This window comes from Sparus aurata, chromosome 1 (assembly GCF_900880675.1).
Source record: "Sparus aurata chromosome 1, fSpaAur1.1, whole genome shotgun sequence".
Classification (NCBI taxonomy): domain Eukaryota; kingdom Metazoa; phylum Chordata; class Actinopteri; order Spariformes; family Sparidae; genus Sparus; species Sparus aurata.
In genome coordinates this window covers 33814874-33833802 of record NC_044187.1, presented here as the reverse complement: position 1 = coordinate 33833802, position 18929 = coordinate 33814874, and the positions used below count along the sequence as shown (strand labels likewise).

General features: G+C 41.4%; 1 protein-coding gene across 6 annotated transcripts in view; it reads right to left on the bottom strand.

Annotated features, from left to right (window-relative positions):
- The window catches only part of LOC115586259 (endonuclease V), a 99780-nt gene that overhangs the window by 70733 nt on the left and 10118 nt on the right, over positions 1-18929 (bottom strand). For 4 of the 6 annotated variants that reach the window (XR_003984850.1, XM_030425134.1, XM_030425149.1 and 1 more), the window contains exons 6-7: positions 13956-14024; positions 13638-13766 (exon numbers count right to left, since the gene is read on the bottom strand). Coding sequence is in view for 5 of the 6 variants with exons in the window: in XM_030425134.1 (XP_030280994.1) it covers positions 13638-13766; positions 13956-14024 (198 nt within the window). In the remaining variant the exon portion in view is untranslated. Of the gene's footprint in view, positions 1-7382; positions 7656-12594; positions 13091-13637; positions 13767-13955; positions 14025-18929 lie in introns of those variants that run through there. The other 2 variants (XM_030425124.1, XM_030425167.1) reach the window with 2 other exon arrangements.

Below are 18929 nucleotides of genomic sequence, written 5' to 3'. Positions count from 1 at the left end.
CACACATGCAGAGGTGTCTGAGTCCTGGCTTTGGTCCACTGGCCTGGGGCAGGTCTTTATCCTCCAGCCCCCCAAAGCCTGTTAAGCCCTGCAGCTGTGCCAGTCGGCTCTAACCCTTCAGCCTTTTCTGTATCCCTCATTCCTTTTCCAAATCATTTTTATAATTCTCCCTCTCCCTGGAATCTACCTTCTCTCTCCTTTTTTTTCCCACCAAATCCTTTTTATCACTCTAATCATTAAATTTTTTTTCTCCAAATCTCCGTGCTTCCCTCACACACCTGTCATGCACACCTCTCTCACTCTCTCTCATATTCACCCCAGGGCAGCTTTTTCGTTTCTATCCAACTTTCCTCAAATCTCTCTGTGGAGGTCCAGAGTCCAGTGACTGCAGCACCAGAATGTCAGACAGCCATATATTAACATTTAGACAGCCTGAGGGCCCGAAGGGGAGCTCCAGTTTAAATCAGTCACATCCTCTCTTCACGTTCAGAGAACTTCCACAAGCTGACTGGTACAGCTGGCACCGGTGGAGCGCCGGTGTCAATCTTCATGGATGTTTTACCCCGTCAGTTGTCCAGCGTGGCTGTTTTATGGCTGTGTAGGCTCCTCTTTTTCTCTCTCTCCCCCACTTTTTCCTCTAAGACTTGCCTGTTTCCTTCAAACTCCACTAAACACATATTGCTGTGTTGTCATCAGTGTCAAGTCAATGTGACGTTACAAGCGCTCCACAGAGAATTTGGTTTAAAGGAAAAATAGGTACCAAAATGGTAACCATTGCTGTCACTGTGGTTAGACCTAGCTTTTACTTTCTTCTTTTGATTTATCCATAGATTATTTTTTCATCAGTTGTCTGTAAAACTTTCAACAAATTGGGAGGAACTTGTCAAAATGACCCAACCCAATTTGCCAGAGCCTAAGGCAGCGTCTTCAAAAGCTAGTTTTGTCTGATGGCAAGTTCAAAACCTGAAGGTGTTCAGTGTGCGGTTAATCCTCACATTTGAGAGCCCAGGGCAGTGTTGGTCAGGTAGTCAGTTTAAAGCAGTAGAGACTGAAACATTTCAATAAATATTGGATGAATCGCCAAGAATTTCTGCCCCAAGAAGATGAATAACAATGACCTTGGCAATTTCTTGACTTTTCTGCTCATGCTTCAAGCAGGTAAAGATTCCAGTATGTCCAATACTTTACAACAGCCCCTCTGGTCGTGAGTCTGTGAACAAAAATGACTATGGTAAACATTATACCAGCTAAAAATGAGTATGTTAACACTGTCGTTGTGAAGTAAGTAGCATTTAGCTTTAAGTCTACAGACTTTTAGTCCTGTTGCTTCACAAATGCAAACAATCAATTGACAAATCAAAACTGTTGAAGGTTGAAAATGGGTGATTTCTATAACTGCCTCGATCAATATTTTATAGAGACAACTCATTAGATGACTATGTGAAATGTAAAAGGTGTCACTTATAGTGTTTTAGCATCTTTTAGCTTATTGTTTTGGTTTTCCTGCCCACAACCTCTGCTCTACTAGCTCTTGACTAGCTGGTGAACATAGTGGAAAAATACATTTTCAAAGTTTTAAAAGAAGCATGTGTTGATGACTGACATCCCATAACCCCAGACATTTTTCGCAGAATAAAATGTCACGCTGATGTTGACCTTTGACAACCAAAATCCAATCAGGTTATCGTTGAGATCAAGTGGAGATTTGTGCCAAATGTGAAGAAATTCCCTATAGAGATATTGCGTTCACAAGAATGGGATGAGCAGGCAGAAGGGACATAGGCATAATCAATAAAACCTGTATCATATAATGACCCCAAACTTATTCCAGTAACCGCCTGAACAAAAAAAAAAAAAAAACCAGAAGAGAAGGGGGATCTATGTGACCAATAATAAGCAAATTTCTAGTTTCCAAGTTGTGTCTTTTCTCACACAGTCAAACTTTGTGTGAGTGTGGAAAATGCAGCAAAGTGAGACATATTATTATTCACTGCTGGGATAGCAGAGCAGCGACAGGGTGGAGCTCAGTGATGGTGTGAAATCCCTGTAAGGATAATCCTTCGTAGTTAGCACATCTCGGCGCCGAGGCTCGTACTGTTTGTTGCAGTCACGTTTGTGCGAATCGGTGTGTGGACGTACATGCTGGCATGGCAGCATGTGTGAGTGCGTATGATCGTGTGTACTCGCTTATATGGGCTTTGTTTGTGTTACTGCAGAGGTGACAACAACCAAAAATACAACACTAGCTCGGCAGGCCTGAATTATTCAGAGAGGGGAGATGGAGCAGCGGGGGGGGGGGGGGGGGGGGGGGGGGGGGGGGGGCGGAGATAGATGGATGGATGAGAGAAGGCGGCGAGAAGAGAGACTCCATACAGTGAGGACTCCCAAAGTTGGGGAGAACGAGGAGGTGAGAGAAAGTTGAAAAAGCGGGGACTCATCAAAAGCAAGCCACACCCAAGATACACACATACTGGTTGTATCAGACGGAACACACACACACACACACACGCACACACTCACATTCAGGATACATTTTGTGATGGCCTGCATGGGGTGCACAATGCAGCCTTTGCATCTGCAGACCGCTGCGCTAAAAACAAACACAAACAAAACAATGAAACCAAAGATCCTCGCTTCCTAAACAGAAATGTACCCAATTCTTCACAAAACACAAATCAGCAACAGCTCTCTCTGAAACACACAGACACACACACACACACACTGAGTGCCTCCTCTTTTCCCCGTATACCCACACACAAAATGCATTCCCCAATCTCTTTTATTCTGCGCATGCCGGCTCCCCATCGCCTATCACTCACATTGAAATTCCATCTGTTTTTGCAATCTGGGAGTGCAGCTGCGGAGCTTTTACATTTCCGGGGGGGTTGGGGGTGGGATATGTACACTTTCTTCTTAGCGAGGAAAGTGTACACATTATCTAAAGAATTGTACAGTACTGTGAAGAAAGATGTTTTAAGCATGGGGTGGGGGGGGGGGGGCTGTGCAGGAAGATTGTTTTAAGGCTGCCATGGATGAACGTCAGCCACACAGAAACACAAGCCAAAGCCCTGCTGACACTTCCAGGAAGCAGAGTGCTAGAAAGCTAGAAAATGTTTGAACTTTTAACAGTCTCACGTGAAATAATTTAACAGAACCGAAAGGAACATGCGAGGCACAGAGAGCCAGCTGTGTACAGGTGACGGCTGCAGAAGGGCAGGGCAAATAATTAGTGACTTCCGCTCAGTGCAGAGCACTCAGACAGAGAGGAGAGGTCTGGAAATAGGCTGTTACTGTACGTCTCAGGCAGCTCCTCAGAGTCCCATTACTAGTGGATGTTTTCCCATCAGTGTGTGTGAAGGAGGAGGAGGAAGAGGAGGGTAATGGATTTTAGCCTGGAGATAATGAATGGGGAGACCACATGTAGTGCAGGATGATACACATGACACAACGATGCACAGAAACTTGCGTCAGACTTGTCAGTGAAGCTGATCAGCCGTCCAGGCCGTTTGCTGCAACTCGGTTCACTATTTTAGTCGGGGGGATTTTTCATCCGAGAGGCTTTATCTGTCCACTAAACTGACAAAGAGAGGTCAGGTGTGTTCAAGTTGAAGACATTGGGCCTCATTCACCAATATCTTCTTAAGAATCTTCTTAGATTCTTTCTTAAGTTGTTCTTAAGAGGTTCCTTAAGAAAACCCTACGTCAGATTCACCAACGCGTTCTTAAGCATCAGAATTGTTCGCAGCTGTGTTCTTACATTGATGAAAGCCGCAGGAGCAATATATATGCCATTGTTTTGCGGGCCTTGGATGGAGAAATGCCACGTATAGATAGCGTGGGGGGGTTACTAATTGATGGCATGTTTCCAATTTACTTGATTTATCTTAAATCATTGGCACATTTAATTTATTTTAGAATTTAAATTCTTTGTAAATTACCAAAAATATGAAATTAATAAATAAATGAATAAATATGGCAGAATTATCACTGTAATATTGCATTTTATTGAACTACACAAGAGAAAAAAACACAACCATGCCAACATTTCGGCACTGAAATGTGCGTAAGAGTACTCCTGAGTGTTCGTAGGATTTGTTCTTTCAGAAAAAATCCTAGATACGAAAAAATTCATGGATGCCACAATCTTCGTAAAATCTTCGTAAGTGGGACTTAAGAACAAATTTGTTCGTAAGAACGGTTCATGAATGAGGCCCAATGTTACCTCAAGATTCTCTTTAATCAGTTGCCTTGCAGAAATCATTATTAAACAGGGACTTTGCCAGCGCTGAACCGGCTTTGTATCACTACAACTAGTTAATGCAACTGAACAGTGTTAAACTTCTCTTCATTACACCTGCACCACGAGCCAAATGATGCAAAGTGCGTCATCTGGAGGGTTTTCGTGCTGATGTAAGAGTGTTCGAGCTTTTGATCAAAAGGGAACACCACAGCCCTTGTTCTCTGCGTTCACTGGTCACGTAGCACCGATTCCACTGTCTTTCCACTGCATAGAAATGTCATTATTCAGACATTTATGCCATCTTTTCAGGGTTGAAACACTTCTTAAAGCAACATGAGAGGTAGTGGGATGGAACCACAAAACAGAAAACAATGTAAATATTGTTTGGTAAGTTGTTTATGTCTTGTTTTTTTTCTTTTGAGATAGAAACCACTGAAATATTCATCTTTGATGTGTTAGAACATGCTGGAACAGCGGCACAAATCAAAAGAGGTGCTGTAAAGCCAGCAAACTGGCTGACAAGAATGTCACTGACACAGCAAGATCTATCCAAAGTGTGCCGACACTGACTGACACAGTCACATCACACTAGGTGAGGCCATCGCAGCGAAACCTCCGAGTGTATGGAGCTGCGCGAAGGGGGTGTTATACAGAGCATAAATTCAACATTTCATTTGTAGGAGGAACAATGGTGTTATCTTTTCATAATGTGATGCTGGAGCTGTAGAATCACCTTCAAATCTATTTTCTGACGTAGAAATCACAGTTTGATATACTGCTAGAAGGTTACAGCACATGCTTGGGTACATCATGGTTTAACTTCTGCCGGTGACCTTTGTTGCATTTCATACCCCTCTCTCCCCCCCGTTTCAGGACATTTTAGGAGATACCAAGTTAAAAGCAACTTTTCTCCTGCTGTGGGTGTTTAGGCCATTTGTTGTCACTGTATTGAGAATGTACAAGATATTTCTTCTTTGTTTATTTTGGCCTCTCAGAAAGGAAGAGGCACCTGAAGCTGCTAGACTGATAAGGTTTTAAACTGCAATCTATTACAACCATTCTTTGCTTTACTATTACTTTTTGTACCGGGTCCCTAAAGAGCCAACAGACAGGCCCGCTTATTCCAAGTGAGCAGGGCTGACAGAGCAGCAGTGTGTTTGTCAGGGAACATTAGCTGAGAGAGAATTAGGTTTCACTTCTTCTGCTGTCCATTAGAGCTTTTAACTGACTGACTGACTGACTGAGGGAAGGAAGGAAGAGCAGGAGATGTGAGTATGCCTGTGTGTTTGCGTGTGTACACAGTATGTGGGAATGTGTACAGGCTATCAGGTGTGTCTATGAATGGACTGGTGTGGTGTATCTGTGTAGAGCAGGTCTGAGCAGGGCGGTCAGAGGAGGGAGCTTCTGACTGCTGGGCTGCATGTTTCAAATGTTAACATAAAGGAGGGAAAAGTGAAAGAGCTACTCTCTTGGTAACATTTTACATCCAGCAAGTCTGTTGTTTTCAAATCTATCTTAAAGGTTTCCTGGGGATAGTATGGAATTTAGTCCGTATTAGAAGGGAAACTAAGCAGAGCTCTGAGACCGGTGCTGGTGTTGACTTTGTTGTGTTTAGTTTGAATTCAGTTTTTGATTTCCACAGGAATTCATCTAATAATTCATTCATGTTGAAACTTCTATTAAAATCACTGGACCTCGCAAAATCCTACAGCTATAAAATATGTTTAATGTTAGCTAAATTTCAGCATTTTTGTGATTCTCTCTCAGGATTGGGTTGAAATTTTTACCTGCATATATAAAAAACACACTCTCTGGGTTATTTTGAAGTGTTGATATTCATTGAATATATATATACAAAATTCAAAGATGTTTTATAACTCCTTCACTGTTTAGGATTTTTTTTTTAATTGATTTTTTTTTTATTTTCACGGGCTGTAATGTGACAATCAGTGGATATCTGTACTGGGTTAACTTCAAGGTTTCCTATCTGCCTGAAACGTATCGAGACCGTTTTTCACACAGGAATTCATCTAATAAGAACAAAAATATATTTCTTCACACCTGAATGTGTGAAAGATGAGTCGGAGGGAGGCATAACTTGAATAAAAGTTTAAACACCTGCTGCTCTTATATAAACCAGCTGCAACAGCAGGGCTGGTATTTGTTTTAGCCTTGTGAGTTTGTGTGTCATCACGAAAAAATGTGTTCCAGGAGACCCTAATGCAGCAAGAACTATTGCAGAAGAAGTTCTATATGTCTGTTTTGTCTGTGGACAGATACAGTAGTTTCATCTTCAGTTTTCTCAATTAATTTATAAATCCTTTAGCTTGTAAAATGTCAGAAAACAGCATTGTGTCCATCTGATTCTTATAGCTTAAGGCTGCATCTTCAAGTGCCTTGCTTTGATAAAAAATAAAAAATAAATAAAAATATATAAACCCAAAGGCATTCAGTCAACTATCACATTGTTGCATTAGGGAGGCAGAGAGCAGCACAGATTTGTCACCTTTCCTTGAAAAATGCTTGTTACGTAAACAAGTGCTAAAAAGGTTGTTTAAAGGAAGGTTTCACGTGATCTGATTGGGTCATTTATCCAGCTATATGCTTAGAGTAGTGAAGGAACTCTTGTGATGTTTTGTGAGTTTTTTCACTTTGATTCAGAAGAATCTTCCTTTAAAAAACATTTCGATTTAAACCAAATAAAAAGTTATTCATCCTCAATTTATTATTGCAAACTTTACTCTTTGTGTATGTTGAGTTGTCTACCTGACTACCTGATTGTTTTTGCATTTTTTTTTTTTACAGTGCTTCTGAGGATGCTTCCAAGGGAATACTTATAAACTCATGGAGCTTTAAAAGCAGCATTACAGTAAAGCCAGCGACCTCAACAGAGCCATGCAGGAAAAGATTAGCATCTTGATAAACAGAAGGTAAGATATTTGCAACATTTTCTATGAACAGAGATGATGACACAAACCACAATAAATGCCTCTGCGGGGATGGATGGGCCGCTTACGCAACATCTCTCTGATGTGTCAGCTTCCTCTCTCTGACCTTTGCTCATCACTCTCTGACTGTGACACTGACCACAGCGCAGGAAAGCGGAGGATGAGTTGAGACAGGTGTCCGCTCGCCTTCTGCTTCCCATAGCATGTTTTTCTGAGGCTTCATCGAGGGGAAGTGCGGGACACGAAAGGAGTGTGAGAATTTAATGGTGTGAGGGAGCACGGCCGAGATGGGGCGTGAATTAGTTTGAGCCGGCGGTATATACGATTCTGCTGCAGTGCTTTCACACATGAGCCCTGACTGCAGAATCCAACCATGATGTCATCTTTTTCTTTCATCTGTCGCTCTCTGAATCTCTCAAGCTGTGGAAGGCGGAGTTTATTTCAGTCGGGATGTGAAGGGAGAGTATCTTATTAGATAAAGAAGAGAGGGCCGGGGGGGGGGGGGGACAGAAGAAGAGACAGAGAAGAATTAATTTGTACTTTCTGTTTTAGAACATCCAGCTGCTGTCACACTGTGAAGAAGATCATTTCACCTCTACATCATGACTACTGAGGGTTAAATCTTCAGCATCTGACACCCTGTACTGAACCAAATAATCACCTGTACTGTCAAAAAAATCTTTTTTTAACTTATATTTTAAAATATTCATCAAGGTGTAATATTGAGGTGACATTTTATGGACAAAAGCAGAGCTGAAACACTGTCAATCAATTGATCAGCTGATCACCAGAACGCTGAATGATGAAACAATGTCGATCACTGATTATCACATTTATCCCAGATATGAGGATCTGCAGCCAGCTTTCTTACATTTGGTTATTTAATATGAACAGAACAAACCAGTCAATCGATCATGATCTATCAAAAATGTCATATACATTGTAAATTGATTTCGAAAGAAAATAATTATTAAATACAATGCTTTACCGTCTAAAATGAGAATGGTACGCCAAGGCCCAACAGTTAATTAATTCACGCCTAATCCAACATCAAACTCAACAGCAACGCATCACTCTAAATTTAAAGACAACCATAACTGCTTCAAGATCACACAATCTAAGCCCACTCTAACAGCCCACTAGATCACAACAGTGCAGATAGAATCATACTCTCCATTTTGAAGAATAACATGTTTAGGAGCAGCATCAAATTGTATTCACTCGTACCAGCCACCTCAATATGACAGACCCATGCATTATTCCCTGAGAAACTGAAAATGAAAACGCTTTATCTCACAATTTTAAAGAATGTCTTGGATCTGTCTTTCATCTGGATCTGGTTTTATTCCCATTTTACAGGGTTGTAGTTTGGCTGCTGATTAGCAAACCGGACCAACGTAGCAGCTGCAGCAGTGACAGAGAAACACAACTCGTGAAGGCAATTAAAATACTCGAAATAGCAAAATGAAGTGAATTTTTGTATTTGGGTTCATTCGATGCCAACTCACCTAGGGCCTCCTAGTTCATGTCAAGGGTTTTTCTAGAAAACGATCATGTTGAAAGTTCTATTAAAATCATCGGACCTTGCAAAATCCTATAGCTATAAAACATGTTTAATGTTAGCTCAATTTCAGCATTTTTTATGAATCTGTACGTGTATTCTAAACCTCACCAATCATTTATTTTCACAGGACTGGATGCAAATTCTACCTTCATATATAAAAAAACACACTCACTCTCTTATAACTCCTTCATTGTTAAGGATTTTTTTTTAATTGACTGCTTTTTGTTTATTCTCATGTAATGTGACAATCAGTGGATATCTGTACTGTGTTAACTTCAAGGTTTCCTATCAGTCTGAAACATATCAAGGCCGTTATTCGCTGGGTTTTGGAAATGTGCAAGTTACAGCATGTAGTTGCCTGCTCAGTATCACGTAAATTGCAAATAGGTGATGTCATCTTGTTCTGTGCATCTTGACAAAATATCATTCTTGGTAACTTAGCTCACGACACATATATAACGTCCCAATTTCAAACTCTCTGAGCCGACATCACCTATATCTGCCAGAACCCAATGAAAACAGGCTCAACAGGTATCAGACAGAAAAAAACCTTTCCTTTGTACGACGTGGACATCAACACTGTACAAATATCCACTTGTGAAATAAAACCAGTGGATGTAACATTACATTAGATCTGTGGCACTCAGTTCTTTATGCAGGAACAAATAACTTCTAGATGTGATGGAACTACAAAATTCAGCCCAGAGAAATCCAGTGATAAATGAGCAGCTGGTGAGGCTGAGACATAGAAGGAATCACAAAAATGCTGAAATTTGTCTCAGAGGGCCAAACTTCAAAAAATCATAACTTCAAAAGTATTTGGAGTACAGCCGTAGGATTTGGCACGATAAGAACTATTCTAATTTTTGCAAAATTCAATCTGAGATGATGACATCCCCTCCTCTGCCTGTCCTGGCGGTGAACCTTAACTAGATATGTACCCCAGCTCAATCTTCTATTAGTAGATGTGCACACATGTGTGTGTGTGTGTGTGTGTCTATACTTGCCCTCGGTCTACCATAATGAGTGTCTGGACAGAGGGGCAGAACACTGCAGCTTCTTCTCGAATCTTCAAACTTCAAGAAAACTGTTCTGTAATTCAGACAGTGTTCCCGTCAGTTTGAAAGCTTTCTGAGTTTTTCTGCGCAAGTTACGACCGAGGTTTCACAGGCCTGAGGGATGTGGATCTCGCTCTGCCCGCGAAAGAGCGACGTAAACACAGAGTTCAACTCCAAACATGACACTTGTCAGAAGTAGATCTGTGAGGGTTTTTTTCTGTGATGTCAGCAATAGAGAGAATAGAAAATATCCATCAGAGAGAGAGGCAGAGAGCCCGGGGAAAAGGTGGGAGACGGAGGGACAGACGGGGAGTGTGGAAGTCAGGCAGAGAGAGGAAGGCGTTGGACAGGGAGGAAAGGTTCTAGTGATGGGACAGAGGAAGGTGACGGTGTCCCCGTTTCTCTCCGGTGTCCACATTCAGACCCTGCTGCGATCCTCCTGCTCCACCAGCTTAACACATCACACTTTCACTTTGATGAAATAAACACACGCGGGGGGGGGGGGAGACGAGTTAGCCACTGCTGCTGCAGCTCCCCTAGAGAAAAACTGATTTTGAGATGTGTATGTGTGTATGAGTGTGTATGAATGTATGCTTTCTGTGCAGTGGAAGTACAAGCACACACCGGGCAGCAGAAGCACAGCACAGCCTGGTGGCAGGAAGAAAAAGAGCCTGAGGCAGGAGGAGGATCGGCTCAGGTACAGTTCAGGTTTTCTTCTCCTTCACCACCACGACTTGTGATGAGGTTTTTGAGAAGAAAATATTACTCATTTAGCGCGACTCGTGTGTTGGCAAATTGAGAAATAGTGGCACAGCTATTTTCTGTCCCCATTATTTATCCCAGCATGCCCCTGGGGCAGGGTATAGTATAAATGGCAAATGCATTAAAGTGATACCTAAACATTTAGAGTGAACTTCATCTCATTTCACTGCATAATGTTGTCTTAAAAGGAAAAAACAATCAATTGAAGCATAATGAACCTGATACAAGAACACTGTTAACTCTTCTCCTAAAAACCTCTCTCACTGTTGATGTCAGGCTTGTGTTCACAGTTGGATGGTCTAGTCTCTTAAAAGGGAACCAATGTTGCACATCTGTTTAGCATTCATGGGAAGAACTACAACATTAAGTGTGTGATCAAAGTCGTATAAAGCCTTTAATGTCTGTCAGCAGGAGTTTATAATGAACCTCAAGTGACATCACCTGAGTGGGCATCAGTTGGGTCAGAAGACTACCAGTTGACAATGAAACAGATCTCCAGATGTGGAGTTAGGCAGAATAGAGCTGACCAGAACTCAGTAGCCTGTGCTCATCTCGAGGCTAGCAGCTTGAGGATACATGAACTGATACTAACATAAGACACCCAAATCACTGAAGTTTGGGTGTGTTACTGAGATCTGATGTATTCAAATGTTATCAGACCCATATATCAGTTTGTACGCAGTTTCCAATTGTTTCAAATATGGATGTGTCATCCTGGAGGAGTTGGACTATCTATTCAACCTGACTGGGCTGCAGGTACAGCCTCATGCTACCAGTAGTGACAAGAACACCAGCAGAACACAGAACAAGAGAGGAATCAGTCAGGAAGGATAAGGAGAGAGCAACTGTGTGTGGCCACCACATGCAAAACCATTCCCTTTTTAGAGGTTGTCTTGCTTTTTGCCGCTCAATAACACCTGTTGTCACTTTGATTCCAGTAAAGCAGGTGAAACTGATTCACATCACACAGATTTTTATCACACAGATTGATATCCCTGAGGTTTAACTGACTTGGTGTTGTACTGTGACGATTATGCATTCCCTCGACTGGAAACCGGACGAGATCAGACTGCAGCAGCAGCAGCAGGGACAGAATAATTTTGAGTAGTGTACATAAAAATATGTATGACATTTATAACCAATCAGAAACTGTCAGGGCTTCACATGTATACAGAATCATCACGTCCTACTTCTTAGAAGTTTTTGTGTTGCTACATACTTCAATAATTAAGTCTAATACACTATACAAAAAATACGTTTAAATTTGAATGTATTCAGACTCTCTGACTACTAAACATCACCATCAGCCATACAACACCACTCTGTTAACGGAGAAAATCTTCAACATCAGACAAGATCTCAGTAAAGTCCAAATCTCTCCAATTGAGCAAAAATGGAAAAGTCACTGAGAAGCAACTGCAGCACCTGGCACTAATAACAGAGGCCAGATACCTCTCGTTATATTATCATTGCCAATGTGAGCAAGATGTCAGAGCAAGGCGGGATCGGGTCTAACACAAATGTCACCAGCACTTCTGAAATTTGGTCATTAGCAGAACCGACATTTCACCTTAAAGTAAAGTAAGTACTACCAGTGCGGAGATCAAAGTCTTCAGAGTGAGCAAACAGAAACCTAACAATCTATTCTAGGTATTGTTTCAATAATAAATAATAACATAATAATAACATAATGATCAAACTAATTAGATATATACAGCTATCACGGCTGCATCATCACGGAACTGTACCCTGCCGGAAATAAAGAATGGCTTGACATGAAGTTAGACAACAGAAACTGGCCATGAAGAGGTGATGAAAGAATACATTCCATCATAATGAACTCTTGGTCCTACGGACGATGTTCAACTGGACAGTGAGCTGTGTGAAGTCCCTCAGCTGCTGGAGTGATACGACTACAGACATGCTGGAGTTGTATCGCCAAAGAACTCAGCAAACTGGACATAAAGGGCACCGCACTGCTATAGTGAACAGAACACACATTTTATATTTAGTCTTGTTTTTAATTAGGTACATTGCCAGTTTAAACTCTCAGATTAAGGTATTTGGATTTCCAAAGCAAACAGGTGTACTGTAAACGAAAAAGTGATTTAAGCAGGACTTGTCCAAATATTGATGAGCTCATTTTCACTTTGGATGGTCAAAATATTTATGGACAGAAGTTTCAGGACTTTAGCCATGATAGGAATTACAAAGAATGATCAATTGGCAGAGAAATCCTATTTGTGGCATTGGTCATGAAATCCTGTTGCAGCCTGAACCCAAGGAACTGTTACATGTTACAAAAGGAATCAATATTTTACAGACACCCGTGTTCCTGTGAAAAGCCACAAACAATGATCCCACAGCTCGTCATCGATCATCTCCACTGGACAGAGGAACATGTTTTTCCTCAAGATATTCCCTCTTTGTTTTGATGAGGGCGATGGAGACAGCTGTCTAACAGCTCACATATGTAGGTCTTCAGTTGGTTTATTTATTCGGCTTTTGGATCACTCGTCTGAAATATAGATTTGGAAATAATAAGGACTGTCTTGATGGCAACAAAAAAAGGAAAACACACGCACAGCACTATGAGAGCAAGTTTTTTCACGAGTATTGTTATCAGAACTGTTTACAGAACTACTTATGTTGCCAATGCAGACACAATTTTGAAACAATAGCAATATCTCTATAGGACCAGCCCCTGTTTTATCCTCAGAAACATGGTTTTCTGTATTTCTGCCGTGATAAAAAAAAATAAACCACCCACAAATCAGAGCGCCCCTTACTTGGCTGTGCATATTGTTCCCTCCATTTTTACAAGTCTGCAGCTGAAAAGCACCACATGATGCTCACACCTCCTCCCTCACAGCACAGGACTGTTACACAAGTCATGAGCAATGCTCACTTTCCAACTTTAACAGTCAGTGTTTCCAACACAACACGAGGAGTTCAACATCTGCTACTTGCTCAGCCATTTCTTCAGGATGGGCTTCCCTGTAACCACCCTGATTGTTGAATTCACTATGCTGGCAGTGTGTGTGTGTGTGTGTGTGTGTGTGTACCTGTCTGATGGGCTCTGGGACCCGGTAGCGGCAGCAGGAGTGCGTGAGGCGTACAGCTGTGTCCACGCTGATCTTGTGGCCGACAGACGCGTACACAGGCTTAGAGCTCTTGTCGGAACTTCGCAGTGCCTGGACACAAAGACAAACGTCTCCACTATCTTTTCTCTCTCTCTCTCTCTCTCTCTAGTTATCGCCAAACACATTTTGTTGAGTTTGATTTTTAGTTGGGTGGGTGTTCTTTGAAGTCAGCAGCAATAAAACAACACCTCCGTAGAGAGTATTTGTTTCTTTTCTGTGTGTGTCTGTCCTTTACCGCACCTTTCCGAGCACTTTGCCTGAGGCAGCTGTGAGTGGGAAACTGTCTCCTCCTTTCTGCAGAGCAGCTATCTGCGGAGGCAAAGAAACAAAAAAAAAAAAATCAAAGTCAAAGAAGATGTACAGCATGCCAACACGAACAGCAGCGCACTGAAACAAACTATTAACCTGCTGTGGAGGCTTCACACTCGTCTTATCCTCTAAACTCAGAGACTTGACTTTGCTGTCCATATATTCCAAACCATGATATGTTTGAAAACTCCAAATTTAGAACTAATAGTATTTTTTGGATGGATGATTTTATATTTGAATGTTTCATCAAATATATAAAGGAATATCAGTGAATTACACATTACACATTACACATTTAAATGCAAGAACAGCTGTGTGTTTATACCAAGGAGAATGTCATGTACCCACATCCAACGTCATGGGTGAGTTTTATCAGATGGATTACACAAAAACATTAACTTTAAGTATGGATCTAGATAAAGGGACAAATCCAGGATTTTTTTCTCACGTTCTTTAACATTGCAAGATTTTTTGTTTATTGGGGAATAATGCATGGACCTTGATGAGAAACTAAATCTGGCATAAGTAAGTTACTGGTACAAAAAGGGGACGGTTGGGCCTTGGCGGAGGTATGCGCTCTACTGAGGGCCATTTTAGTTTTAGATTTAAATTTCGAAAAACAGTGTCAAAAGGTTGAAAACCTTTTATTCCTTAAATGCTGTTGTTAAAAGAAAATGTGACAAAAAAAAGATAAGGGCCAAACATGCTCTCAACTATATCTTATACTATAATCATCTAAATCTAAGAATGAACAAGCTGTACCCTGACACAAAACAGAGTAACTTAAAACTGTAATTATCAATATTAATTCATAGATGTGAGCACAAATGTTAATTTCTCAAGGCTCTTCTGTAACCTGACAGAGCTCAAAACATTTTATTTTACTATCCAACATTAAGTGCTGAATTCATTCCAAAAACCCTGTGTGACTAATGCAGATATTGTCTGTTTTACCCAAAACAACTGTGGTAATGTCAAACCCAAACAGATAATAGCCTACATAGGTATCATATCAAGGGTCTGATCTGGCCATATTCTGAGGGAATGTGTCAGATAGAATAAATGCAGAATAAAAAAATCAGGTCTTTTCTTTACTGTGTTTTGTCCACCTCAGCCTGCTGGTGTTGCAGCACACTGTATGACCGTTGGAGTCTACAGATGACAGAAAGGCCACAATAGTGCCAGAACAAGGTGTGCATAAGTCAGGCTGTTTATATGTGTCAGTTAATCAGTGTTCGGTAAATATAAGCATCAGATTGGACTCGGTAGGTATCTGCTGATTCTCTCAATAAAAAGGGGCACAACGTTTTTGGAGAAGATGTCTGAACTTAGATAACATTTACAATATTAACGAGGTAATAACACAAACTCAGAAATATTCATTTGTTTCCATAACTGCATAAACAAGCTGTTTTCAGAGAAACACTGTTTGAATCGAGAAGGGTGTCAGAAATAAAGTAAGTAAAACTATCAGTATGTTTGTTCAGTTAATTCAGTCATGAAAACAAGTTTGTGTATTTCATTTGTTTTGGCATTAAAAAAATCTGTACATTAAGATCTTTCTCTTCTGATTAAAATGTTTTTGCTAAAGCTACACAGTGCACCTTTACACCTTCTTTCAGAAAGTAATAAAGAAACATTCGATGTTTCCTGGACTAAAGACGCTGGGAAAGAAAGTGCTGTATGCATTCCTGTTAGCTTTAAACTTGTCCTATTCATCTGTGCCACTGATGCCATCAAGCACACTAACTTATAAACCCTCATTAAACGAAACACACACACAACCTCCTCTCAGGGTATTGTTACACTCCTTGAGCCTGAGCAATTCATCCCCACTGCAATCTATAGTCAAGCATTAGTACCACAAAATAAATAAGTCAAATCAGACATGGAAGATTGATTATATTGTAGATGAATTTAAAGTAACTTCACTCTAAGAAGATCTCTTCATTTTATTTCGACGGGGACTGAAAGTTTTTGTCTCACAGTCGAAGAGACGGTGCAAAGTCAGATGTAGTGACGTGGGCTGCTGCTGACAGGTGTGCTGTGTGTTATGGGCCAGAGCGATGAAGGGAGCTTAGCCTCCGTGATGGATGTGGTGTCTGCTCTACTATGACTGATTACAGCAAGCAGCCAGCGGGGAGACAAGAGGGGCCGCACAGGGCCTCCGATCCTGGCTGGGATGAGGCCAACAGTGTGTGTGTGTGTGTGTGTGTGTGTGTGCGTGTGTGCGTGTGTGTGTGTGCGTGCGTGTGCGTGTGTGTGTGTTTGTGCATTTGGTTAGGTGAGAGAGAGGTCTGGCTCTCGCGAAGCAAAAGCAGGCCTGAAGCCAGAACAGCAGAAGTCGGAAAGACAGAGCAAGTCATCAATAACACACTAGTTTGAGTTACAGCCGGGCTATCACTGAGAGAGAGAGAGAGAGAGACAAAGGCAAAAGGTAGAGAAAAAGAAAACAGACGAGATAGGATGAAAATAATGTGAGAGCGAGAAAAAGGGTGTGAAGGAGAAGAGAAGGAGGGATACACTGGAGATGAAAAGAGAGAAAGACAAAAACAGAGGACTAAAGATCTGAAGGGTACTGAGCAACAAGGAACTTCAACAACAAGCATTGTAACAAAGAGGACAAAGAGGAAGAAAAGAAACGTCCTTTCCCCTCTTTCATCCTTTCTGTTTCGTCTCAGACTGAGATTAAAACACACAGCACTCCCTCGCCTCTATTCCAGCACAGATAAATTACTCTTACATCTTCTGGGCATTCAGCCTCAAGTAACATAGAACCACTGAACAGGTAGAGGCAGGCTGTCCTGTCCAAGGTCACTTCAAAAGGATGAATAGAATCTGTGTACAGGCACAAATACCAAAAGTACAAAAAGTTGGCCACTTGGCTGTCCGCTGTTTGCTAACCACTGACAGACATGACAGTGACACAGATCCTCTCGTCTCATTCTCAGAAAGAAATCAAGAGCATACTGTACTTTTTAAAATGCAAAACTCTTTTGTAAGAAGAGTTTTGGAAGACAGTCTCTCTAACCACTTGGTCACTGCGTCAGGAAATGTGTCTGTACTATACATGCAAACAATACTTGTGTCTGATGAAGACATCACAAACGCCTTGACTCTCAAAGCACGCACATTTAATTACAGCAACTGAGAGAACGTTCTCTCAGTAACCTTCAGAGACACTTCTCAGACTGCATATTGGTTTTATGAAAACTCAATGATTTCTTTTTTAAAAACCCTTTCAGACATCTAATCGAGTATGGCAGCATCTCACTTGTCAGAGGTACGTGCTGGTGTGCGTGTAGACCCGGTGATGGCTAATCTTATTTCTCAGCATCTAATTTCGTGACATTTTGGTAGGGAGCCTGCGATGGCTTGTGGTTCACGGATTACTTCACAGCTAATTTCCCGCAAAGCGCTCAAATGCCAAAACCGGTGTTGACTTCAGGCGTCGCACTTCTGTGCGCGCCTGTAGACGAATTAGGCGGAGCCCCAGAGAGCGACAATTACATCAATATGGACGGGAGGGGGAGTTCTAAAATTTCATGCACAGAGAATGATCCAAAGCTAACAGCTTGAGTCCAAAGATCCAGCATGGGCTTGAAAAGATGATGATACCTGATAGCTTATATGACTATGTCCAAGCCACTCAAATTTTGGCACAGATAGCATCAAGGGATACGTGAGGCCGCATCCTCAGAGGTGACCATGTTCTGTGTAAACAAAGAGATCAGGTTCTTCACCTCGGCAGAGACGCACCAACATCTTCTGACGCCAAAGCCAGCCGCACTAATTGGCGGAGATTGATACACTCCTATAGAGAATTGGATTAGCATGTTACATTACTTCATGAAGACCGTTGGGGTTATAAGCAGCGAGTCTTTGTGCCCGCTAATTGAGTTAGCAGTGGATTGGATGATCGCTAGAGTCATCCACACTGGTTCCCTTTGAAACCATTGAGTAGCGCTTGTCATCAGCATTACAGGAAATGTTCATCACCACTCTTCTACATGCCATCCATAAAGAATTAGCAGGATAGCAAGCTCAGTTATTATCACTGTCATCTCAGAGCAAAAAAAAAACAGGGTTCAAGCCCTTTGTGTTTCTCTGTTTTCTTCTGTTTCTCTCAGCATGTTTGTGTTGGGTTGCTTTAGGCAAGCGCCACATAGACTGCAGATCCAATTTTAAGCCATTTTCCAACATTATTTATGTTGTTATGGTCACAGGCAAAAAGAACACTTGGTTAGAGTTAGGAAAGGATTGGCTTTGGCTTAAAATACCCATTTTGGATTTTCACACTTTGAAATGTTGAAATGCTGTGGTCCTCTGTCCAAATTATTCAGTGGTTTCACACTGACAAATGTTAAAACACAGTATCGAACAGTGGTCACTGGCTTGGCAGCTTTCTCACCTGTAACCCCCCCACCCCACCCCACACACACACACACACACACACACACACACACACACACACCTCTCGTTATAACATAAACATGTAATGTGAATATGATACGACACATTTAGTAGAGATGTCAACATGGCAGGTAGCCTATGTGAACATATCATTGGTTTGCATAAATGTTAACTTGCAACATTATATTCTGGCCACCGGGCTGTGCATCCGCATATAAGCAAATGTACAAATCTTATTAGAAAAGAAAATATTTTAATAGAAATCATGAGCAGGAATGAACTGTGTGACAATCAACTTGTCAAATCAAAGCTCAAAGTAGCTGATCTGAGAACATCTCCTCACATCAAAAGCAAATCAAAAAACAAACTGACTGTTTATTCTGTTACTTTAGACTCCAGCCAGGTGCCTGTTATTCAGGCAGGTTTAACATTAACTTGTTTTCATTCTTTCCCCAACAGGTCACTGAGGCTCCACACTGAAACAAAAGCGAA